The 26,675-nt window shown below is 51.8% G+C and overlaps 1 protein-coding gene across 5 annotated transcripts; it reads left to right on the top strand.

Moving 5' to 3' along the window:
* Positions 1-2,664: 2,664 nt before the first annotated feature.
* Positions 2,665-26,420, top strand: slc38a10 (solute carrier family 38 member 10). Of its 5 annotated transcripts, none has more exons than XM_035405410.1 (17): positions 2,665-3,339; positions 3,837-3,954; positions 4,122-4,167; positions 4,747-4,840; positions 5,717-5,860; positions 8,298-8,422; positions 11,696-11,798; positions 13,826-14,008; positions 14,680-14,788; positions 16,089-16,195; positions 17,234-17,378; positions 18,219-18,380; positions 20,081-20,479; positions 20,585-20,701; positions 21,242-21,262; positions 21,645-21,788; positions 23,109-26,420. In XM_035405410.1, exons 1-17 carry the CDS (start codon positions 3,250-3,252, stop codon positions 24,257-24,259), a joined length of 3,258 nt encoding a protein of 1,085 aa, XP_035261301.1. In that variant the 5' UTR covers positions 2,665-3,249; the 3' UTR covers positions 24,260-26,420. The 5 variants fall into 5 exon arrangements, with proteins under 5 accessions (XP_035261301.1, XP_035261298.1, XP_035261300.1 ...); XM_035405407.1 differs by having other exon boundaries at positions 14,677-14,788; XM_035405409.1 differs by lacking the exon at positions 8,298-8,422 and adding an exon at positions 7,440-7,564 and having other exon boundaries at positions 14,677-14,788.
* Positions 26,421-26,675: the final 255 nt, after the last annotated feature.

Genomic DNA, 26,675 nt, shown 5'->3' with positions numbered 1-26,675 from the left:
GTTTAAAAAGATCAGCGGCTCAGAGCCTTTTCATGCCCCCCGCTCGATTTAGTCACTGAGGCACTGATAAAGCACCCGTCCCAGCTGGAAAGGAGGGGTGACTCTGCTGGGGGACACTGTACAGGAGGAGGTGACTCTGCTGGGGGACACTGTACAAAAGGAGGTGATTCTGCTGGGGGACACTGTACAGGAGGAGGTGACTCTGCTGGGGGACACTGTACAGGAGGAGGTGACTCTGCTGGGGGACACTGTACAGGAGGAGGTGATTCTGCTGGGGGACACTGTACAGGAGGAGGTGATTCTGCTGGGGGACACTGTACAGGAGGAGGTGATTCTGCTGGGGGACACTGTACAGGAGGAGGTGATTCTGCTGGGGGACACTGGACAGGAGGAGGTGATTCTGCTGGGGGACACTGTACAGGAGGAGGTGACTCTGCTGGGGGACACTGTACAGGAGGAGGTGACTCTGCTGGGGGACACTGTACAGGAGGAGGTGATTCTGCTGGGGGACACTGTACAGGAGGAGGTGATTCTGCTGGGGGACACTGTACAGGAGGAGGTGATTCTGCTGGGGGACACTGTACAGGAGGAGGTGACTCTGCTGGGGGACACTGTACAGGAGGAGGTGATTCTGCTGGGGGACACTACAAGAGGACTCTGCAGTGATACTGCTGGGGACACTGTGCAGGAGGAGGTGCAATAGGAGGTGACTGAGAGGAGCAGGGTATAACATCAGTAAAATCCTTTAAACACTGAACCACTCAGCAAGCAGGATGGTATAGCATCAGTAAAATCCTTTAAACACTGAACCAATCAGCAAGCGGGAGTGGGCAGGAGAATCAGTGCCACCACACAGCCATCAAGCGTGTGTCTGATCAGACTCACCTACATAAATAAGCACTGTGCGTACACACACATACACACACACTGGAATACACACACACTCAGCCACACACACACAGGCATTGTGCATACACACACATACACACACTGGAATACACACACACTCAGCCACACACACACAGGTACTGTGCATACACACACATACACACACACACACACACACACGCACATGCACACACACTCAGCCACACACACACAAGCATTGTGCATACACACACATACACACACATGCACACACACACACACGCACACACACTCAGCCACAAACACATAGGCACTGTGCGCACACACATATACATGCGCACACACACACACACGCACACACACATACACACGCACACACACATAGGCACTGTGCGCACACACATATACACACACATGCACACACACAGACAGACACACACACACAGGCACAAACACACACACTGGCACACACACACTCAGCCAAACACACATAGGCAGTGTGCACACACACGCACACACACACAGGCACATGCACACGCACACACACACACGCACACACACACTCCCATACATATACACACACACTGGCACACACACATAGACTCTGTGCACACACACATATACATGCACACACACACACACATACGCACACACACACACACATACACACACACACACACAGGAACACACGCTCACACACACACACACCCATACATATACACACACACTGGCACACACACATAGACACTGTGCGCACACACATATACATGCACACACACACACACACAGGCACACACACATAGGCACTGTGCGCACACACATATACACATAGGCACTGTGCATGGGCTGCACTGTTGAATGTAGAGGAAGGGATGTTTGAGATATTTAAACCTGTCAGCTGCCAAGGCCATATGAGCTCAGTGATGATATCATTCCCTGCTGATCTCACCTGACTGGCTGCTCTTCCTGTGCCCTGTTCACTGTGAGATCAGCCGGTTCGCTCCTGGGTCAGATGAGATAAGAGCTGGATGCAGGTCAGAAATAAACCATGGCTCTCATTTAAACCGTGGAGTGTGGAAGTGGTTATATCCACACACAAACATGAAAGGAAGGGAGAGGAATCCCAGTTACACCACCAGCACTAAATCAGAAGCCGGATAAGGAGAATTTTGCAGGCTCACAGACTCCCCCTGCTGGTGAACTGAAAAACAACATGCTAAGGCCAGAATTGTCCTGCCAGGAAACAGACTAATCATCCCAAACTGCAAAACATAAAATCTACATGAAATGTCTTCTTCTCATTTTAATTTTAACGATGTCTTTGTTGTGTGTTCATCAGAATTTTGAAGTTCTGATGTTTTGCTTTGTTTATACATAGTGGATACAGCATTCATATTTACAGACAACACACGAATTCATTTGAAGCCGTTTAGGCAGAATTACTGCTGCCATACGTGTCTGCATTAGCTGGCATTAAAGCAGGCTTATCATTGGAACAGATGAAGCTGAGGAAGGAATGCTTGGAAATAGTTGTTGTGGCCCTGTTGCTATGGAGACGGTTGCTGAAGAAGGTAAATCAGTCTCTCCCCTCTGACCTCTATTGACCTGTTTAATAATACTAAGTGTGTGTGTGTGTGTGTGTGTGTGTGTGTGTGCGCACGCTCTGTGTGTGAGTGCATGCCCTGTGTGCGTGCGTGTGTCAACATATGCCACCCTGAAATAAACGTTTGGGGTGTTTGGACCTCCTTCCGGTAGGGGCAACAGAGAGGGTCGCAGTGTTGCGGACGTTGTGCCCCGTGGGCTCGCCCTCTTGGTTGTTGTCGACGTGTTTCTGCTGTGGGAGGTTCGCGTACTTCCTGGTTATGCATTCGGGATATGTGCGAAACTGAGTGGTCTTCTTAGTATCGGCGATTCAGTTATCGAGTTAAATGACAATAAACATCTTCCATCAGCAAAGGGACCGATAAACCTGTCAGCGACTCGTCCTGTGGGGACACATTTGAACTATGGCCGCCGACTGTGACACAGGCGAAAGCGGGGCTGGGCTGTGATTATGTGTTTGGAAAAAGTTTTCGTTCGAAAACGATGAGTTGAATTAATGTGTTTGCAAAAAAAGAGAAAGATATTTAGCCAGCTGATCTGGTGGAAGCTCATTAGTTTGTAGCAAACGAAAATATTTCACTTCCTAACTCGCCAACCGCCGTGATGGGTGGTGTTTGTGTTTTTCTGAGCGAAGCGCCACGTCATTAGTTTCCGAAGGACACCCGCTGAATTTGGCTGGATTAAAATTCGCCATACAGTCTGCATCTAAGGTTTCCCAGCCTCATAGCTGCCCGACATCGAAAGTTCAGCAAATACGAGAGCGCGAATTTTAACAGCAAGATGACGGCGTCTAACTGGGGTCTGATCATGAACGTGGTCAACAGCATCGTAGGAGTGAGCGTGCTAACGATGCCCTTCTGCTTTAAGCAGGTACGGTACACTACGGTACCCTAACGATGCTCTCTTGCTTTAAGCAGGTACGGTACACTGTGGGGTTGATTGTGATTCAGCTGCCCGTGTTTGTGGGGCGCTTACTTGCTCGCTACCCCGCGTCAAGACCGTGAAATCTGGTGCATGGAAAGCGAACCGCAGGCAATGGTTCGTCACTTTCCATATCCTGGCGCGGCACACGCTGTCGTGGGGAAATGCATAAAAAAACCAGCCCGCTATCGATTGCAGGGCTAAAAATCCAGCGACCCCAGGCAGTGGCGGCTAGGCTGACCCTGCACCGAGGCTGTCTTATCCCTGTAGTAAGCTAAGCTAGCTAAAAGCACCGTGTTTACTTAAGTTGTTTTATAGTTTAGGAACAGTCTGGGTTGTGTTCCGAGTGCCGAGAAAGACGCACACGAGCTGGCCTGGCGGTGAGTCGGTGTCTTACTGATGATGGTTCTCCCTTGTCTTCCCCGTGTCTCGCGCTGGGGCCGCAGTGTGGCATCGCGCTGGGTACGCTGCTGCTCTTCTTCTGTTCGTGGATGACGCACCAGTCTTGCATGTTCCTCGTGCACTCCGCCAGCAGCAGCAAGCGCCGGACCTATGCGGGACTGGGTGAGGCCACGCGCCCCCTGACATCACTCTGGTGTTGTTTTATGGTGCTAGCAGGCAAACCTGTTGCTTGGAGACCGTTTCCAGATCTTGTCATTCTTCTTGAAACTGAGATAAATTGCTAAATGTGAGGACTATCCCGTGTTTTGAATGTCGGTTTGTAATTCCAGCCTTCCATGCTTATGGGAAAGCAGGAAAAGCTCTTGTAGAAACAAGGTGAGTATTTTTTACATCAGTAATTGTTTTAACACTTTATTATTCTTACTAATACCATGTTATTGAAATTAACTCCTGTGTTAACTGGTGTAGTTACACAGTATCGCAGTCTTTGCTGAAGGCTGCAGTATGATTGGTCTGATGCTCAGTGTGTTTTCTCTGTCTGCAGTATGATTGGTCTGGTGCTCAGTGTGTTTTATCTGTCTGCAGTATGATTGGTCTGATGCTCAGTGTGTTTTCTCTGTCTGCAGTATGATTGGTCTGGTGCTCAGTGTGTTTTCTCTGTGTGCAGTATGATTGGTTTGGTGCTCAGTATGTTTTCTCTGTCTGCAGTATGATTGGTCTGATGCTCTGTGTGTTTTCTCTGTCTGCGGTATGATTGGTTTGGTGCTCAGTATGTTTTCTCTGTCTGCAGTATGATTGGTCTGATGCTCTGTGTGTTTTCTCTGTCTGCGGTATGATTGGTTTGGTGCTCAGTGTGTTTTCTCTGTCTGCAGTATGATTGGTCTGGTGCTCAGTGTGTTTTCTCTGTCTGCAGTAAGATTGGTCTGATGCCCAGTGGGTTTTCTCTGTCTGCAGTATGATTGGCTTGATGCTTGGAACCTGCATCGCCTTTTACGTTGTCATCGCTGATCTGGGCTCCAACTTTTTTGCTCAGCTGCTGGGTCTTCAGGTAGGTTTCTCTCTCTCTGTTTCACGCACACACACTCACAAGCAAGCACACACACACACACACACTTAGAAGCGCGCACACACACACACACACACACAGTTGATCCAGGTGCAGGTAAAGTAAAGCTGTGGGTAAACTGGTTTGACTGGTGAGAGGCCCAAGCACACACTCCGCAGCAGCAGCTCTGGTCTATCCATCAGTCACCTATTTTGGACTCTGCCCCCTGCCCATCCGTCACCTCCACTGGACTCCGCCCCCTTTCCATCAGTCACCCCCACTGGACTCCGCCCCCTGTCCATCAGTGACCCCCACTGAACTCCGCCCCCTGTCACAACAGCTTGTTTACAGTAAATAAAAGGGCAGTTTTACTGTGTGCAGAACCTGAAGGGTTTTATAGGAGCTGGGAGAGTGGAAGACTGCAGGTGACCACCAGTCTTCTGCTGTCTGTTTAGTGTGAGTTATGCACACCTGTTGAGGATGTTTAGTGTTTTCTGTATAAACAGAACAGAGAAATATTGCAGTGATTATTATTATTATTACCACTTACTATTCATTCCTTTCTGGTGACTTACAGAGCTCATATTTTGCACACATCCATTTAAGTGAGTATTTACCTGATGCAGCTCAGGTGAGTTAGCCTCTCAGGTGAGTTAGCCTCTCAGGTGAGTTAGCTGCACAAGTGAGTTAGCCTCTCAGGTGAGTTGGCTGCACAGGTGAGTTAGCCGCTCGGGTGAGTTAGCTGCACAGGTGAGGCAGTCGCTCAGGTGACTTAGCCTCTCGGGTGAGTTAGCCGCGCAGGTGAGGCAGCAGGTAATGAAGCCCTGCCCTTTGCTTATGTGACATGCGGTGGGCGTGTTTTCTCCTGTTGCTGTGCAGGTGACGGGCAGTTTCCGGGTGCTGCTGCTCATCGCCGTGTCGCTGTTCATCGTGCTGCCGCTCAGCCTGCAGAGGAACATGATGTCATCCATCCAGTCCTTCTCCGCCATGGCGCTCATCTTCTACACCCTCTTCATGTTTGTGGTGAGCAGTTCTCCTCCGCGCCAGCAGGGGGCAGCACCAGGGCACATGGACAATGAAGCAAGAGTCCAACACGCACCTTTTCTCTGTGTCACGGCCTGAATGCTGTGCCGTCTTGCCACTAAAAAAAAAAAAATTCTCCACAGTTTTATGTTGTAGATTTGTTGTGGTGAAGAGCCCTGTGGGAGATGAAGATGAAGATGATGGTTCCTCCTGCTAATCATTGAACTTGTCATTTCAGCATCCAGACCAAAGCAGTCAAACCTGGCAGGCTGGTCTGTAGATGAGGTGTGAGGTTCATACGTGCATGTCCGTGATCAGCCTCAGTACTGCCTGTCTCAGGGCTTTGGCTGAAGATGGTGAAGGCTTATTTCACTAGAAAGTTCAAATGAAAATTCCTCTTGTTTTGTGGTGCTTTCCCCCCCACTAACTAACCTACACCTGAGCACAGATAGTTTTGTGCTGTTTGCTTGTGGTCGGCTGTAGTTTGTGGTGTTTGCTTGTGGCAGGCTGTAGTTTGTGCTGGTTGCTTGTGGCAGGCTGTAGTCTGAGCAGGTTGCTTGTGGCAGGATGTAGTTTGAGCTGTTTGCTTGTGGCAGGCTGTAGTTTGAGCTGTTTGCTTGTGGCAGGCTGTAGTTTGTGCTGGTTGCTTGTGGCAGGCTGTAGTTTGTGCTGGTTGCTTGTGGCAGGCTGTAGTCTGAGCTGTTTGCTTGTGGCAGGCTGTAGTTTGAGCTGTTTGCTTGTGGCAGGCTGTAGTTTGTGCTGGTTGCTTGTGGCAGGCTGTAGTTTGTGCTGTTTGCTTGTGGCAGGCTGTAGTTTGTGCTGGTTGCTTGTGGCAGGCTGTAGTTTGTGCTGTTTGCTTGTGGCAGGCTGTAGTCTGAGCTGTTTGTTGTGGCAGGCTGTAGTCTCAGCTGTTTGCTTGTGGCAAGCTGTAGTCTGAGCTGGTTGCTTGTGGCAGGCTGTAGTTTGTGCCGTTTTCTTGTGCCTGGTTGTAGTCTGAGCTGGTTGCTTGTGGCAGACTGTAGTTTGTGCTGTTTGCTTGTGGCAGGCTGTAGTTTGTGCTGGTTGCTTGTGGAAGGCTGTAGTTTGTGCTGGTTGCTTGTGGCAGGTTGTAGTTTGTTGTTAGTATTCATTTGTGCTGTTGGGCTCTGCTCTGTTGGAGTTTGTGGTCTGCAGTCCCAGGGTTAAATCTGGTTAAATTCAGAGATACCACAGAACGGGGTGGGAGGATGGCGGGGACGGGGGTGAGTATAGAAACAGCACCTGGCTCATGCCCCCCTCCGCTCACCTGTTACAACACCAGCTACCTTACTGGCCCTACAGGATCCGGAATCAGCTGCTGTCCATCCAGCCTCTAACGGCCTCTAACTCTGTGATAGGGTAGCCTCTCTCTGGACTAGAGTCTGGTCTCTAACTCTGTCTGTGATAAAGGAGCCTCTCTCTGGAGTAGAGTCTGGCCTCTAACTCTGTCTGTGATTAAGGAGCCTCTCTCTGGAGTAGAGTCGGGCCTCTAACAGCCTCTAGCGGTTGACTCTAACGGTGTGTGATGTGTTTCCCTCCCTCTCCGTCATGCTGCTTCTAGATAGTGTTGTCGTCTCTGCGTTACGGCTTTGTGAGTGGCTCCTGGGTGGAGCGTGTCAACCTGTGGCGCATGTCGGGCGTCATTCAGTGCCTGCCCATTATCGCTACCACCTTCTGCTGCCACCCGTAAGTACAGAGAGCCACAGGCACAGCGCCCCCTACCTGCAGAACCAGCATAGTGCGGTCTGGTCCCATCGGTCTGTGTCTGCATGCTTGTGTGTGTGTGTGTGTGCGTGCGCGCGTTACTGTCCATTTCATTTCAGCATTCTTTCAGCGGCTGAGGGTGGGACTTGTGGACCCGGAGGTGGAGTTTATAGTTGGGGGCGGGGCTAAAGAGGGACAGGCCGGCAGTTATGGGAGTCTCACTTTGATTGAGCTGTTAACTCCTCCCCCTCCTGCCACCCCGCTTCCCCCCCAAAGCCATGTCCCTGTACAAGATCATGTTTCCTCCATCTTTAAACCTCTGTGAATGCGGTGTACTCCCAAATTCCTCTCCAGTCCGTCGTTTACGCTCGTGTGCATGCCCGGGGGGTTCCCAAACTGTCCTTTCTTTCCCTCCACCCCACCCCCTCCCCTCCAAAGATCCCACCTCCTAAATTCGGGTGCGCTCGGTCCTGTTGTGGTCACACCTTTATTTGCACACAGCAGGTGTCACTGTACACCCGTTCATGTGGGTTTAATCCTGGTGGGGGGGTCGGGGGCGTTAGCAGGAGCGATTTTCTGAACTTCTCTTTCACTCTGAGACTCCTCCCCCTCTCCCTCCTGTCTCCCCGCCCCCTTTCTGATGGGCCCGGGCCTTGGGCCACGCCCCCTCCCCTGCGGGCTGACCTTTGACCCTGCCGCTCTCCCCTGACCGCAGATGGTGCTGTCCTCTTTCAAACATGGCCTCCTCAGTGGCCAGTGGACGGGGCGGGTCAGGCTGCTGCGCTGGGACGGGCTGTTTCGCTGTCTGCCCATCTGTGGCATGGCGTTCGCCTGTCAGTCGTAAGTACGCCCTGGTTTCCTCTTCCTGTTCCTGAACGGCGTGGCCGGGGGGGTGGGGGAGTCTCGCTGCTGGCTCGGGTTCTTGGCCGTTCTTCCCTGCTCTTCCCTTTCTCTGGGGGGGGTGTTTTTTTGGGTTAAAGTACACCTGGCCCCCTTTGGCTTTTGGCTTTATTCTACACTGAAGCCCCGCCTCTTTCCACTGTGTTCTGACCTGAAGCCCCGCCTCTTTCCACTGTGTTCTGACCTGAAGCCCCGCCTCTGTCCACTGTGTTCTGACCTGAAGCCCCGCCTCTGTCCACTGTATTCTGACCTGAAGCCCCGCCTCTTTCCACTGTGTTCTGACCTGAAGCCCCGCCTCTTTCCACTGTGTTCTGACCTGAAGCCCCGCCTCTTTTTACTGTGTTCTGACCTGAAGCCCCGCCTCTTTCCACTGTGTTCTGACCTGAAGCCCCACCTTCAATTGGAGTTTGATTCTGTTTTGGTTGTTGAACTGTTTGGACTGTAGAAGATAATGATATGTCTCTAAATTGTTTTATAATAGTGATAGATACATTCGTTTTTGTTTTGTAATAGTGGTAGATCTGTGTTCTTTGTTTCATAACAGCTTTAAATCCTTTTGTTTTTGTTTTACAATAGTGGTAGATCCATTTGGTTTTGTTATATTCCCAGTCGACGTAGATGGGTTTTTTTTGTTGTTTTCTAATACCGTTTGAGTGCTTTTCACACAGCATTCTTTTAGGTTCTGACCTCCAATTTTACCTTCTGGCGTAGTGAGATTTAACTGCTCTGTTAAACGGCACTCTCTCAATTGTGATGTGCATCGATCTCAAACACCATCTCTCTAATATCATGTGCATCAATCTCAAACACCATCTCTCAATTATCATGTGCATCGATCTCAAACACCATCTCTCAATTGTGATGTGCATCGATCTCAAACACCATCTCTCTAATATCATGTGCATCGATCTCAAACACCATCTCTCTAATATCATGTGCATCGATCTCAAACACCATCTCTCTAATATCATGTGCATCGATCTCAAACTCCATCTCTCAATTATCATGTGCATCGATCTCAAACACCATCTCTCAATTGTGATGTGCATCGATCTCAAATACCATCTCTCAATTATGATGTGCATCGATCTCAAACACCATCTCTCTAATATCATGTGCATCGATCTTCAACACCATCTCTCAATTGTGATGTGCATCGATCTCAAATACCATCTCTCAATTATGATGTGCATCGCTCTCAAATACCATCTCTCAATTATCATGTGCATCAATCTCAAACACCATCTCTTAGTATCATGTGCATCGATCTCAAACACCATCTCTCTAATATCATGTGCATCAATCTCAAACACCATCTCTCTAATATCATGTGTATCAATATCAAACACCATCTCTCTAATATCACGTGCATCGATCTTAAAGACCATCTCTATAATATCATGTGCATTGATCTCAAACACCATCTCTTAATATCATGTGTATCAATATCAAACACCATCTCTCTAATATCACGTGCATCGATCTTAAAGACCATCTCTATAATATCATGTGCATTGATGTCAAACACTCTCTCCAACATAATCTCAAATGCTGTTCTCTCTCTAATATTAATCATAAATTTGCTTTCTCTAAATTCATAATAATTTTAATCTCATACACTGTACTCTCTAATATTATAAACCTCAAACGCTACTCTCTGTCATATCATCAATCTCACTGCTCTCTATTATTATTCATCTTAAATGTTGCTTTCTTTAATGTCGTAGTGTCATTAATCTCAAACGCTGGTCTCTTTAATAACATCAATTTCAAATGCTGCCCTTTAATATCGTAATATCACCATTAATATCTCAAGCACTGCTGTCAGTGATATTATGTGCAACTAAACATTTCCGTTTAATAAATGTTCATGCAGCTGGATGTTTACTGAAGTAATTCGGGTTAAGTGTTGCACCCCTCCTCGGACTCAGTCGCGACCCTACAGTATTAAGTCCAGTGGAGAAAGATGGCGCTCCTCTGTGCGCGGGAAGCTGAGTGTGCACTTTCTGAGTGCTGGGAAAGAGGGGGAGGAGCCTCCCAGGCATAAATCTGAGAGGGGGAGGGGCCTCCCAGGCATCACTGAGAGGGGGAGGGGCTTCCCAGGGTGGAATCTGAGAGTGGGAGGGGCCTCCCAGGCATGACTGAGAGGGGGAGGGGCCTCCCAGGCATGAATCTGAGAGGGGGAGGGGCCTCCCAGGCATGAATCTGAGAGTGGGAGGGGCCTCCCAGGCATGAATCTGAGAGGGGGAGGAGCCTCCCAGGTATGAATCTGAAAGGGGGAGGGGCCTCCCAGGGTGGAATCTGAGAGTGGGAGGGGCCTCCCAGGCATGACTGAGAGGGGGAGGGGCCTCCCAGGCATGACTGAGAGGGGGAGGGGCCTCCCAGGCATGACTGAGAGTGGGAGGGGCCTTCCAGGGTGGAATATGACTGGGGGAGGGGCTATTCTGGGTACAGGGTGGAGAGGAGGTTTGGGTGTCTTGGTGATGGTCAGCTCTTCTCTGAGAAAACAGAGAACATCCCTCCATCTCTTTTTCATACCTCCATCTCTCCTTTATCTCTCATCTTTCCTCCATCCCTTCTCCCCTTTCCACTCAGCATTTACTTCTCTTATCACTTCCAGTCTTTGTGCCATGGCTGAATTTGTGTGTCTCTGTGTTCATGGTTTGACTTTCCATTGAAATCCTTCTGAATGCAGAATCCATCTTTCTTTCCGAACCTGTAAGAGTATTACACTGGGCACATGAAATGCTGGGGTCTTATGCTACACTGCCACACTGCAAATGCTGCCTTCTGTTCAGCTTCTTATCGTGATATGATCAATATGGTGCAGTAACCATGCCCTCGGCCTTACTGCACCATATTGGGTACCCAGTGTGATACTCTTGTGTGTGTGTGTGTGTGTGTGTGTGTGTGTGTGAAATGTAAATGTATGGTTGGTAATGGATGAGGGCTTTAAGGCAGGTGAAAGTGAAGGTGAGGGCTTTAGGACAGGTAAAGGTGAGTGCTTTAGGACAGGTGAAGGGGAGGACTTTAGGACAGGTGAAGGTCAGGGCTTTAGGACAGGTGAAGGTGAGGTGAAGGGGAGGACTTTAGGACAGGTAAAGGACAGGTAAAGGGGAGGGCTTTAGGACAGGTAAAGGTGAGGGCTGTAGGACAGGTAAATGTGAGGACTTTAGGACAGGTGGAAATCGACGCTTTTCTCTGGATTTACAGGCAGGTGTTACCCACCTACGACAGCCTGGATGAGCCATCAGTCAAGAGAATGAGCACCATCTTCACCTCCTCCCTCAACGTGGTCACCACCTTCTACATCACGGTGAGCCCCACAGAGCCTGCTGCTACAGAGAGGGTGCACTGTTCCCTTCTGTCTGTCTCTCTGCAGAGCCTGCTGCTACAGAGAGGGGGCGCTGTTCCCTTCTGTCTGTCTCTCTGCAGAGCCTGCTGCTACAGAGAGGGGGCGCTGTTCCCTTCTGTCTGTCTCTCTGCTGCCATGTGTTTCTCTGAGTGGCAGTTTTGTAGAACTCCAGGGGTTTAATGCAGCCAAAATGAGCCCAAATCAGGTTCAGCAGCAGCACAGATCATAGGGGTGGGGGGCACAGATCATAGGGGGTGGGGGACACAGATCATAGGGGGTGGGGGACACAGATCATAGGGGTGGGGGTCACAGATCATGGGGGTGGGGGGCTGGTGCCTGAACACGAGGCATTCTCTCTAAGCCTTAAACTGGCAGTATACTTAGTAAGAAGAAAGAACTTCAGGATTGAGAACCACCGGCGAACATGTCCACGAACACTGTTGTCGGTATACTCAGTGAGAACACCGCACCGTTTAAAGTCGCTCCACACCGCTGGGGCGTGAATAATTACGAATAATTACGAGGCAGCTATTAACCGGGGCTGGAATCTCGCCCAGACCCCCGTCTCGCGGCTATGCCATGGATGTATAAAGACAAGGGCGACGCGAGATCACAACACAAAACAAAACGTTTAAAGTGTTTAAACTGGCTTTAGTTTATCTAGCTATGCACAAGAAGAAAAAAAGGCGAAGAAGATGGTACGTTCGCCCTCTAAATCAGAGTAGGACGGAGAATGGAGAGTTTTGCCTGTACATTCATTGCTTCGTTTTGCACAAGAAGTTCTACTTCATACGAAGTACACTGCCTACTTTACTGAGTACACTGCCTACTTTACTGAGTACACTGCCTACTTTTCTCAGTGTAGCATAACACTAAAGGTTCTGCCTACTTTACTCAGTGTAGCATAGCGCTAAAGGCTCTGCCTACTTTACTCAGTGTAGCATAGCGCTAAAGGCTCTGGGCTTGTTACTCAGTGTAGCATAGCGGTTAAGGCTCTGGGCTTGTTACTCAGCGTAGCATAGCGGTTAAGGCTGTGGGCTTGTTACTCAGTGTAGTATAGCGCTAAAGGCTCTGGGCTTGTTACTCAGTGTAGCATAGCGCTAAAGGCTCTGGGCTTGTTACTCAGTGTAGCATAGCGCTAAAGGCTCTGGGCTTGTTACTCAGTGTAGCATAGCGCTAAAGGCTCTGGGCTTGTTACTCAGTGTAGTATAGCGCTAAAGGCTCTGGGCTTGTTACTCAGTGTAGCATAGCGCTAAAGGCTCTGGGCTTGTTACTCAGTGTAGTATAGCGCTAAAGGCTCTGGGCTTGTTACTCAGTGTAGCATAGCGCTAAAGGCTCTGGGCTTGTTACTCAGTGTAGCATAGCGCTAAAGGCTCTGGGCTTGTTACTCAGTGTAGCATAGCGCTAAAGGCTCTGGGCTTGTTACTCAGTGTAGCATAGCGCTAAAGGCTCTGGGCTTGTTACTCAGTGTAGCATGAGGACACAGTGGTGCTAACATGGTTACACTCAGAGGAGTAACACACACACAGCACTGATGTCTCTCTCTGTCCCTCTCCCCCTGTTCTCTCTCTCTCTGTCTCTCCCCATTTTCTCTCTCCCCCTGTTCTCTCTCTCTGTCTCTCTCCCCCTGTTCTCTCTCTCTGTCTCTCTCCCCCTGTTCTCGCTCTCTCTGTCTCTCTCCCCCATTTTCTCTCTCTCTCCCCCTGTTCTCTCTCTTTCTGTCTCTCTCCCCCATTTTCTCTCTCTCTCTTTCTCCCCCCATTCTCTCTCTCTGTCTCTCTCCCCCGTTCTCTCTCTGCCTGTCTCTCTCCCCCATTCTCTCTCTCTGTCTCTCCCCCCATTCTCTCTCTCTCTGTCTCTCCCCCCATTCTCTCTCTCTCTGTCTCTCCCCCCATTCTCTCTCTCTCTCTCTTTCTCCCCGTTCTCTCCCTCTCTGTCTCTCTCCCCCCGTTCTCTCTCTCTCTGTCTCCCTCCCTCCCTCCCTACAGGTGGGCTTTTTCGGCTATGTTAGCTTCACGGATGACATTGCGGGGAACGTGCTGATGAACTTCCCCTCTAACCTGGTGACAGAGATGATCCGCGTGGGCTTCATGATGTCTGTGGCCGTGGGCTTTCCCATGATGATTCTGCCCTGTCGCCAGGCCATCAACACCATGCTGTTCGAGCAGCAGGTGAGCCTGGCCACGCCCCTTCCTTGGCCACGCCCTTCCCTATCCACGCCCACACAGCTACGCGGGCTGTCCTCTCACCACTGCTGGTGCCATTTTCTGAGATGTTTTAGTGCTCACTGCTTACAGGTGCAGCATGCAGACCTGGAGCTGAAGCAGACTGATGATGTAATGTGTGTTTGTGTGGGAGGCTGTAGTAACTGTTTTATGGTAAATAGGGATGTAGGTTGATGATGTAATGTGTGTTTGTGTGGGAGGCTGTATTAAGTGTTTTACGGTAAAAGCAGGGGATGCAGACTGATGATGTAAGTGTTTGGGTGGGAGGCTGTATTACATGTTTTACGATAAAAGGAGGGGATGCAGACTGATGATGTAAGTGTTTGGGTGGGAGGCTGTATTAAGTGTTTGACGGTAAAAGGAGGGGATGCAGACTGATGATGTAAGTGTTTGGGTGGGAGGCTGTATTAAGTGTTTTACGGTAAAAGGAGGGGATGCAGACTGATGATGTAAGTGTTTGGGTGGGATGGACTGGGCGATCAGAGTAAACTTGCATGCCATCTGACACTGCCATGTCCCACCTCACTGTCAGTTAACCTGTTGGTGGTTTGCTCCCTCTCTCTCTTCCTCTCCTTCCCTCCATCTACCTCTCCCTCCCTCCCTCTCTCTTGTAGCAGAAGGATGGGACGTTTGCTGCGGGAGGGTACATGCCTCCGTTGCGGTTCAAGATGATCACCCTCTGCATCGTCTTTGGCACCATGCTGGGTGGAATCCTTATTCCTAACGGTCAGTGTGTGTGTGCATGCGTGTGTGCATGCATGTGCATGTCCTCAGTGCATGAGTGTGTGTGTGCGTGTACGTGTTCTGTGTGTGAGTGGAAAGCGTGTGTATGCGTGCGTGTGTGTGCGCATGTGTGCATGTGTGCGTGTGTGTGTGTGTGTGTGTGCGCATGTGTTCTTGTGCGTGTTTGCGTGTAAGATTGTTTCACATGCTTGTCTTCCTGTGGTCGGCTGCAGACTGAAGCTGTGTGTCTGTTAGCAGGATCTGGTCTGTCCCCATAATTACAGATGTCGTCTTACTGCATGCGGTACTTTGAGTTCACTAACAGTTAGTCTGGGGGAAGAGGGGTTGGGAATATTCCTGAGAGGAATATTGTGGAATGTCTTCTTTCCAGGACAGAAAGCCCATTCCAGGTTCCTCTCCTGTTGGTTTGAATGGGTGATGAATCTGATTGGAGAGTGTGTGTAGGTGGGGACAGACATAGTCCAGCCCTGAGCAGTGTGGGGCGTGGCAGTGCGAGGTGGGGCGGAGTGGGGCGTGGCAGTGCGAGGTGGGGCGGAGTGGAGCGTGGCAGTGCGAGGTGGGGCGGAGTGGGGCGTGGCAGTGCGAGGTGGGGCGGGTCTTGGCGGAGTGGGGCGTGGCAGTGCGAGGTGGTCTTGGCGGAGTGGGGCGTGGCAGTGCGAGGTGGGGCGGAGTGGGGCGTGGCAGTGCGAGGTGGGGCGGAGTGGGGCGTGGCAGTGCGAGGTGGGGCGGGTCTTGGCGGAGTGGGGCGTGGCAGTGCGAGGTGGTCTTGGCGGAGTGGGGCGTGGCAGTGCGAGGTGGGGCGGAGTGGGGCGTGGCAGTGCGAGGTGGGGCGGGTCTTGGCGGAGTGGGGCGTGGCAGTGCGAGGTGGGGCGGAGTGGGGCGTGGCAGTGCGAGGTGGGGCGTGGCAGTGCGAGGTGGGGCGGAGTGGGGCGTGGCAGTGTGAGGTGGGGCGGAGTGGGGCGTGGCAGTGTGAGGTGGGGCGGAGTGGGGCGTGGCAGTGTGAGGTGGGGCGGAGTGGGCCGTGGCAGTGTGAGGTGGGGCGGAGTGGGGCGTGGCAGTGTGAGGTGGGGCGGAGTGGGGCGTGGCAGTGTGAGGTGGGGCGGAGTGGGGCGTGGCAGTGCGAGGTGGGGCGGAGTGGGGCGTGGCAGTGCGAGGTGGGGCGGGTCTTGGCGGAGTGGGGCGTGGCAGTGCGAGGTGGTCTTGGCGGAGTGGGGCGTGGCAGTGCGAGGCGGGGCGGGTCCTTGGTGGGTCTCATGCCTGCGTGTCCATGGTGTGTTTTCAGTGGAGACCATCCTGGGACTGACAGGCGCCACCATGGGGAGCCTGATCTGCTTCATCTGCCCCGCCCTCATCTACAGGAAGATCCAGAAGAGCCGATTCACTGCTCAGGTGATTCCTTACATGGAGTGCGTAGTCATGGAGAGTGTGTAGTCATGGAGAGCGCGTAGTCATGGAGAGTGCGTAGTCATGGAGAGTGTGTAGTCATGGAGAGTGCGTAGTCATGGAGAGTGTGTAGTCATGGAGAGTGCGTAGTCATGGAGAGTGTGTAGCTTTGGGGAGCGCGTAGTCATGGAGAGTGTGTAGTCATGGAGAGTGCGTAGTCATGGAGAGTGTGTAGCTTTGGGGAGCGCATAGTCATGGAGAGTGCGTAGTCATGGAGAGTGCGTAGTCATGGAGAGCGCGTAGTCATGGAGAGCGCATAGTCATGGAGAGTGCGTAGTCATGGAGAGCGCGTAGTCATGGAGAGTGCGTAGCTCTGGGGAGCACGTAGTCATGGAGAGTGCGTAGTCATGGAGAGTGTGTAGTCATGGGGAGTGCGTAGTCATGGAGAGTGCGTAGTCATGGAGAGTGCGTAGTCATGGAGAGTGTGTAGTCATGGAGAGCGCGTAGTCATGGAGAGTGCGTAGTCATGGAGAGCGCGTAGTCATGGAGAGTGTAGCTTTGGGGAGCGCGTAGTCATGGAGAGTGTGTAGCTTTGGGGAGCGCGTAGTCATGGAGAGTGTGTAGCTCTGGAGAGTGCGTAGTCATGGAGAGCGCGTAGCTTTGGGGAGCGCGTAGTCATGGAGAGTGCGTAGTCATGGAGAGTGTGTAGCTCTGGGGAGCGCGTAGTCATGGAGAGTGTGTAGTCATGGAGAGTGCGTAGTCATGGAGAGTGTGTAGCTTTGGGGAGCGCGTAGTCATGGAGAGTGTGTAGCTCTGGGGAGCGCGTAGTCATGGAGAGTGTGTAGTCATGGAGAGTGTGTAGTCATGGAGAGTGCGTAGTCATGGAGAGTGTGTAGCTCTGGGGAGCGCGTAGTCATGGAGAGTGCATAATCATGGAGAGTGCGTAGTGGTCTCTTCACCCTGCTGATATGCCTGTTTCTCTCTGTCCATCTGTCCGTCCGTCTCTCTGTCTCTCTGTCTCTCTGTCTGTCTGTCTGTCTGTAGCTGGTGCTGTGGGTTGGCCTCGGTATCCTGCTCATCAGTACCTTCACCACCGTTTCCTTGTCAACCGGCGATCCCCCCAAAGTCCAGCCCCCTCCCGCTCCTGCCAATAACCAAATGGACAAGGACTCTCTTCCTAATGTCCCAGGTACTGTGTGTGCGTGTGTGTGTGTGTATGCGTGTGTGTACGTGTGTGTGTGCGTGCAAGCGTGTGTGTGTGCGTGCGTGCGTGCCGCATGCAAGCGTATGTTTGTGTCTCAATAGCTCTCTACATGTATGTGTTTGGTATGGTGGGGACATCCTTCTTGAAGTGTTTTTAAATTTGTTAACTTTGTTGAACCACTGCAAAACTCTTCAGAACCCTGCAGAACCCTTCAGAGCCCCCACAGAACCCTGCAGAACCCCTTACAAACCCCTGCAGAACCCTACAGAACCCTGACGAACACATGCAGATCCCTACAGAACCCTGTAGAACCCCATCCAATCCCTTCAGAGCCCTTCAGAAACCATTAAGAAACCATGCAGAACTCTGGAGAACCTTTGTGTGTATGTATGTGTTTGGTACTGTGGGAACATCCTTATCAAAGTGTTTTGAACTTTGTTGAACCACTGCAGGACCTTTCATAATCCCTGCAGAACTCTGTAGAACCATTCAGGACCCTGCAGAACCTTTCAAAACCCCTGCAGAACCTTTCAGAATCCCTGCAGAACCTTTCAGAACCCCTGCAGAACCTTTCAGAACCCAATGCAGACCCTGCTTTACCGGTAGAGCTGTAAAGTGAGCATTGCTGTCGTGTGAGGTCATTAAACCATGTGCTCTGCTGCCATCTGCTGGCCGTACCTATTTAATACAGACCACCTGCTACTCCCGTATGACCCAGTCAAGTTTTACCTGACTGAATCTTCTGTTCTAATGTGGTTCTCTTTCGGTTCGGGTTTGACCCGGTTCTCTCTCGGTTCTGCTCGTGACCCGGTTCTCTCTTGGCAGTGGAGAAGCCGGCGCTGGTGCCGGACGTGGCGGTTCAGGCAGGGAATCCTGGGGGGGCTGGGCAACCTTTGGGCTGGGAGCCGGCAGAACCCCCCCAGATCAAAGGCCCCGTGGAGATACCCAAGAAGGAGGAGAACGTACAACTGGACCGACCCAATGCAGGTGATACCATACACCCAGAACCACACACCCACACACCCAGAACCACACACCCACACACCCAGAACAACACACACACACACACTTAGAACCACACACACACACACCCAGAACCACACACACAGCCAGAACCACACACCCAGAACTACACACACACACACACCCAGAACCACACACACACATACACCCAGAACTACACACACACACACCCAGAACTACACACCCAGAACCACACACACACACACACACATCCAGAACTACACGCACACACACACCCAGAACCACACATCCAGAACTACACACACACACACCCAGAACCATACACACACACACCCAGAACTACACATCCAGAACTACACACACACACACACACAGAACTACATACACACACACACACCCAGAACTACACATCCAGAACTACACACACACACACACACACACACCCCCAGAACTACACACACACACACCCAGAACCACACACACACACCCAGAACAACACACACACACACACCCAGAACCACACACACCCAGAACTACACACACACACCCAGAACCACACACACACACACCCAGAACTACACACACCCAGAACCACACACACACACACCCAGAACCATACACCCAGAACTACACACACCCAGAACCACACACCCACACCCAGAACTACACACACACACACCCAGAACCACACACCCAGAACTACACACACACACCCAGGAAAACAGCCCCAGAACTACACACACACACACACACCCAGAACCACACACCCAGAACTACACACACATGCACCCAGAACCACACATACCCAGAACCACACGCACACAGAATCACACACACCCAGAACTACACAAACACACTCCCAGAGCCACACACCCTGAACTACACACACATGCACCCAGAACCACACACACCCAGAACCCCACACACACACCCAGAAACACACACCCAGAACTACACACACACACCCAGAACCACACGCACACAGAACTACACACACGCACCCAGAGCCACACACACACCCAGAACCACACACCCAGGACCACACACACACACACCCAGAACCACACACCCAGAACTACACACACACACACCCAGAACCACACACCCAGAACTACACACACACACACACACACACACACCCAGCACTACACACACATGCACCCAGAACCACACACACCCAGAACCACACGCACACAGAACCAGACACACCCAGAACTACACACACACACTCCCAGAGCCACACACACCCAGAACCACACACACACACAGAACTACACACACACACCCAAAACCACACACACACACTCCCAGAGCCACACACCCAGAACTACACACACATGCACCCAGAACCACACACACCCAAAACCCCACACACACACCCAGGACCCCACACACACACCCAGAACCACACACCCAGAACTACACACACACACCCAGAGCCACACACACCCAGAACCACACACCCAGAACTACACACACACACCCAGAGCCACACACACCCAGAACTACACACACACACCCAGAGCCACACACACACCCAGAACCACACACTCAGAACTACACACATATTGTGAGTTAACGTAGCATTCCAGGCCAACTGGAGCCAAAGGGTTTGCACCTTGAATGCCGACGTGACTTCACTGTGTGGCAGCCGGTCAGTGATTGGCTCAGAGCCTGACAGGCATGTGACTCCGCCTCTTCAGGTGTAGCAGTGCCCGACGGAGAGGCACATCGTCATGAGCCTCCCATCCCCCACGACAAGGTGATGGTGGACGAGAAGAAGGACCAGGAGGAGCTGCAGGAGGAAGTGAAGCCTCCTGCACAGGAAGAGGAGGAGTCTGAGCAGGGGGCGGGGAAACCACAGGAAGCCCAGAATAAGGGTGGGGAGGTGGGGGAGGAGTCACAAGGGAAGAGGGAGGTGGGCCAAGTGGCTGAGAAGGCTAATGAGGTGATGGAGAAACCAGCTCCAGTCAATGAGAAGAAGGAGAAGCCGCCTTACAAGGACCTGGACAACCCTCCTGCTGACAAAGAGGTGCATGCTGGGAAGGCTGAACATGTCAGGGCGAAGTCTGAGGAGATCCCTGAACAGCCTGTTGGGAAACGTGAGTCTGGTTTAGGGGTGCAGTAATGTGATTGCTGTGCTGGTTTAGGGGTGCACTAATGTGCTGGTTTAGGGGTGCAGTAATGTGGTTGTTGCTGTGGTTTAGGGGACCCCCCCCTGGCACCCCAGGAGGAGAAGGCGGTGCAGCCTGAGGCACCCCAGGAGCCCAAAGAGCGGAAGAGCCTGGAAGCCAAAGACACCGGCGCCGAAGACAAGATGGAAGGTGAGGAATGTGAGTGAGAGTGAGAGTGAAATGGCTGTGCTGGTACTCAGTGTGTAAGGGCTGTGCTGGTACTGAGTGTGTAATGGCTATACTGGTACTGAATGTGTAATGTCTGTGCTGGTACTAAGTGTGTAATGGCTGTGCTGGTACTCAGTGTGTAATGGCTGTGCTGGTACTAAGTGTGTAATGGCTATGCTGGTACTAAGTGTGTAATGGCTGCTGGTAGTCAGTGTGTGATGGCTGTGCTGGTACTCAGTGTGTAATGGATGTGCTGGTATTCAGTGTGTAATGTCTGTGCTGATACTCAGTGTGTAATGGCTGTGCTAGTACTCAGTGTGTAGGCCATTGACCATCATGTGCAGACATGGTAAGAGGATCTGGAGAGGCATGCCGTTCTCACTCCTTTAAAGCATTCTCCTCCCTGCCTCTCTCCTTCTGTCCCTTTCTCTCTCCTTCCATCCCTTCCTCTTTCCTTCCCTCCCTTTCTCTTGCTGTTGCTCTCTGCTCTCCTGCCGGCTTTGCGCTGGATCTGTGCTGCAGTGATTAAAAAGCTGGTTGCAGGTACGAGCCTCTCTTTCTCTGGTTTCTGCTTTCCATTCTTCAGTACAGCACTTAATACTGGGCGTTACATGTTACATACGTGTTAAGTGTAATGTACTCAGTGTAATAGGCTGGGCGTAACATCAGTGAAACATTCTCAGTGTAATGTGCTAGGAGTAACACTCAGTGTGACATTCTCAGTGTAACATGCTCAGTGTAACATGCTCAGTATACTGTTTGTTACGTGCAGCACGTTACACTGAGCTGAGAGTAACGCTTAGTGTGACATGCCCAGTGTAACATGCTCAGTGTTACATGCCCAGCGTAACATGCCCAATGTAACATGCTCAGTATATGTAACGTACAGCAGGGAGTAATGCTCAGTCTCTGTTCGTCCTGGCAGAGGGGCAGTTGGACCACGCTGTGCTTCTGCAGGTCATTAAGGAACAGCAGGAGCAGCAGAAGAGGCTTCTGGATCAGCACGAGAAACTGCTCGCCGTGATCGAAGAACAGCACAAAGAGATCCACCAGGATCAGCACCCTGCAGGTACACATATACTACATATACACTACACACAGTCACACACTACACACACACTACACGCAGTCACACACTACACATACACTGCACACAGTCACATAGACTACATACACTACACACAGTCACACACACTACACACACACTACACTCAGTCACACACTACACATACACTGCACACCGTCACATAGACTACATACACTACACAGTCACACACACTACACATACACATACACTACACACAGTCACACCCTGTACATACAGGCTGAACATACACTACACATATTCACACGTTGCACATACACTAAACACACTACACACATTCACACACTCTGCACGTGTCTAGGCGTGATGTGAGTGTATTTGCAGTGGATATGACTATATTTAGGGGTGGATGTGGATGTGACTGTGTTTAGGGGTGGATGTGACTGTGTAGGGGTGGATGTGACTGTTTAGCGGTGGATGTGGATGTGACTGTTTGGGGTGGTTGTGAATGTGTTTGGGGTGGATGTGACTATTTAGGGGTGGATGTGACTGTTTTCAGGAGTGGATATGACTGTGTTTGGGGTGGACGTGGATGTGACTTTTTAGGGGTGGATGTGACTGGGGTGGATGTGATTGTGTTTGGGGTGGATGTAACAGTTTAGAGGTGGATGTAACTGTGTTTGGGGTGGATGTGACTGTTTAGGGGTGGATGTGACTGTGTTTGAGGTGGGTGTGACTGTTTTCAGGGGTGGATGTGACTGTGTTTGGGGTGGATGTGACTGTTTTTAGGTGTGGTTGAGACTGTTTGGGGTGGATGTGACTGTGTTTAGGGTGGATGTGACTGTTTGGGGTGGATGTGGATATGGATGTGACTGTTTAGGGGTGGATGTAACTGTCTGGGGTGGATGTGACTGTTTGAGGTGATTGTGACTGTGTTTAGGCTGGATGCGACTGTGTTTAGGGGTGGATATGACTGTGTTTAGGGGTGGATGTGACTGTGTTTGAGGTGGATGTGGAGCTGACTGTGTTTGGGGTGGACGTGACTGTGTTTAGGGGTGGATGTGACTGTGTTTGGGGTGGATATGACTTTGTTTTGGGTGGATGTGATTGTGTTTGGGGTGGATGTGGATCTGACTGTGTTTGGGGTGGACGTGACTGTGTTTAGGGGTGGATGTGACTGTGTTTGGGGTGGATGTGGATCTGATTGTGTTTGGGGTGGACGTGATTGTGTTTAGGGGTGGATGTGACCGTGTTTGGGGTGGATGTGGATGTGACTGTGTTTGGGGTAGATGTGGATGTGACTGTTTGGGGTGGATGTGACTGTGCTCTGTGTGGTTTTCTCAGTTGTGGCCCCTGATGCAGTGGGGGTGGAGAAGACAGGCCAGGGACCCTTGGATGGAGCTGTGGGAGGCCAGGGGCCAGCGCTGGACTCTGAGCACCAGGACGGGGGCCCCCAAAATGCCGCCGCCGCTGCCGAACCCCACAGGCCAGTGAAGGGGAGCGTCGCCCAGCATGGAGGGAACGCCGCAGGGGAGGGGCCCCCGAAGGGGGCGCAGCCTCACGCAGATTCCCAAGATGCCCGTCAGCGGGCCAAGGACAGCAAAGAAGGAATGGGCGTGGCCAAGCAGGATCTGAATGCTGGGGGGGTGGGAGCCAGGGGGGTCCCGCTGGGGGGCAAGGAGGCTGTGGATTCTGAGCGGGACAAGGAGGGCCCCGCCCACTCAAAACCCCAGCAGGAGGGGGGGCCAGGTGGGGCAGGTCCAGAACAGGACCCGGAGAAGGAGAGAATCGAAAAGGAGGTGAAAGCCAGAGTGGAGAAAGAGAGGATAGAGAGAGAGAAGAAAGCCAGAGCACAGAAAGACAGGGTAGAGAAAGAAAAGCAGGAAAAGGAGAGGTTGGAGAAAGAGAAAGTAGAGAAGGAAAAGGTGGAGAAAGAGGAGAAGGAAAAGGTAGAGAGAGAGAGGGAGGAGAAGATGGAGAGAGAGAGGGAGAAGGCTGGGCGGGAGAAGGTGGGGGAGAAGAGGAAGGGGGTGGAGCAGAGAGAGGGGGCGGAGCAGAGAGAAGGGGCAGCACAGCCAGCCATTGAGATTGAGGCTCAGGAGGTTAAGAATAAGGCTGGGGCAGGGCCAGGAGTGGGGGCGGGGCCAGAGGCGGGGCTGGGGGCGGGGCTAGAACCGGCGCACTTGAAGAAGGGGGGGCGGGACCTGAAGGAGGATGGGGCGGTCCCTCAGCAGGAAGTGGGTGTTGCCGGGGGTGGGGTTGCGGGCCGGGGGCAGGGCCTGGATGCGGGCGGGGCACAGGGTAACGGGCGGCCGGGAGAGATGGACCTGAAGCGGAGGAAACGGGCGCTGGTGGGCGGGGCTGAAGGGGCGGGGCTAACAGGACTGCAGCCCCTGCCAGACCTGCAGGCTGCTCTGGAGGCCCAGCTCCTGGGGGGGGCGCTAGTGCACACCCGGCAGATCAAAGAAGCTCCAGAGCCTGAGAGAGAGAGATAACACTCCACCATACCTAGAAAGCACCTCCCCTGCTAACCACCGCCTCACAGAAGCGCCATGTCCCAGTTTCTGAACAGTGACTCTACTCTCTGTGATGTCATTTATATTGTGTCCTATCACGGTCCTCTTAGGCACTTCTTTGGTTCCCATTTTTCTTCTGATTGCTCACTGTTGGCTCAGAGGGGTGGGGCTTAAACCAGTGAGGCACAAGCTAACCAATCAGAAGCACACGCTGAAGTGTCACACCAAAAGGAGGACTTCCCCCTTTCCACCTGAGCCTGAGGCACCCTGAGGTTTCCACAAGTGGGAATTGGATCCCCCAAATTTGAGAATTACCACATTCCCATGCGTGTGCATGTGTGCAACCTGCCCCTGTACCCCCTCTTTCAGACCCTTATCTGCCCCTGCACCCCCTCTTTCAGACCCTTATCTGCCCCTGCACCCTCTCTTTCAGACCCTTATCTGCCCCTGCACCCCCTCTTTCAGACCCTTATCTGCCCCTGCACCCCCTCTTTCAGACCCTTATCTGCCCCTGCACCCCCCCCCCTTTTCAGACCCTTATCTGCCCCTGCACCCCCCCTTTTCAGACCCTTATCTGCCCCTGTACCCCCCCCTTCAGACCCTTATCTGCCCCTGTACCCCCCCCTTCAGACCATTATCTGCCCCTGTACCCCCCTTTCAGACCCTTATCTGCCCCTGTACCCCCCCTTCAGACCATTATCTGCCCCTGTACCCCCCTTTCAGACCCTTATCTGCCCCTGTATCCACCCCTTCAGACCATTATCTGCCCCTGCACCCCCTCTTTCAGACCCTTATCTGCCCCTGTACCCCCTCTTTTTGTACCCTGTTTATTGTGCTCTCACCTTGTAGGCCTTATATGAACAGCACATTGCTGTATGGACACCCCATACACCAGCACGTCATACTGTAGCCCTCGTACATGACTCCTGTAATACGGCCTTGTGTTTGTGCTGTGACCAGCTCCTGGACACGTACACCGCAGGCCTTTCTGAAGTGCCCTTTGACCTGACTGTGCCTGTGTCTGCCGTTCCCTCTGGGCCACTGTCTCTCTCCCTGCTGGGTCCTCTCGGACAGGACACGCTGGGAGTGATCTCATTACGGAATGCTGAGTGCGGCTGGCACAGAGCTGGAATGTGTGTCTGCACCTGAGATTCGGGAAGTCACCGTATCTCCCTTTACGACCCTGTCTATTTAATATAAATTTCTCTCTTGTGTACATTGTGTTTCCCAATGTAATGTAAACAGTGTATTTGAAAATGTTCCTGAACATATTCACACAGTCGGGGTGGTAGCCTGTTTCTCCCGGTGCTTCTTTGAGGAAGCCGTTTTGCCTCCGCTTATGTTTTTAGGAGAGTAGCCCGGAGGTGGAGCCCTGGGGAGGGTGGAGACGCACCCTTTAGGGACACGGTCCCGCCTCCTGGAACACTGTGCATTCTGTTCTCAGAGTCCTTCTTCCTCAGTGCCTTCCGCGCGTTTCCTGTGCTTCAGGGACTGAAGCCACAAGCTTGTTACTGCGCTGTCCTACGAAAGCCTGCCACCGTGTGGCTCGGCCCTGAACTGCAGCGAAGTGAGCGGCGTTGCTTGGAAACGCTGCATAGGTGTGTTCATAGGGTAGAAAGCCAGTTATGATTTTATGGGACCCGAGTCAGCATTTTTTTTCTTAATTTTAAAATTCCCGAAACCATAAAGTACCTTTTTTTTGTAATATTTAAAACGTTCCCACATGTAAGGAAAGAGAGTGAGAGAGAAAGAAAAACAGTCTCTGGGAGTTACATGTCCATGGCCCATGTCAGAGCCCTGTTCAGAGGGAACGGCCCTTCTGAGGCCGTTACCCTGGCTGCAGGGCTGGCCCCGGGCCTACCTGGTCTCCACTGAAAGGGACCAAACGCTTTGCACAAGAATACAATCAAAGGAAGGTCCCTCGGTTTAGTTACACATATGGCAACATCAGCCATACCCATCTTCCACAGCCTCTCTCTGGCAACATCAGCCATGCCCATCTTCCACAGCCTCTCTCTGGCAACATCAGCCATACTCATCTTCTACAGCCTTTCTCTGACACTGTGTGAAGAATGTTTCTTTCTTTCAGAGGGAATAGAAGTGTTAAATGTCCTGTAAAATAAACTGCATTGGGAAAAGCTTGGCTGCAAGTTTGATTTTTGCACATTTCCACAAAGCAGTAATGTGTTCTGTTGGTTGTTTTTGCTAAGGTGAGTTTCTCCAAATGACCATGAATTCAAACCTAGGCTTTACAATCGCACCCCTACAGTACATTGGCACTGATGCTCTATGACACAGTAACCGCTGAGATCACGAAGGAGACCATAAAGGATTAAAGGACTGGCAATTTAGATGTCTTATGGGCGTCCTAAAGAAACAAGAACTCCACGAAATG

This window comes from Anguilla anguilla, chromosome 2 (assembly GCF_013347855.1).
Source record: "Anguilla anguilla isolate fAngAng1 chromosome 2, fAngAng1.pri, whole genome shotgun sequence".
Classification (NCBI taxonomy): Eukaryota; Metazoa; Chordata; class Actinopteri; order Anguilliformes; family Anguillidae; genus Anguilla; species Anguilla anguilla.
This window is presented reverse-complemented; position numbering and strand designations above follow the sequence as displayed.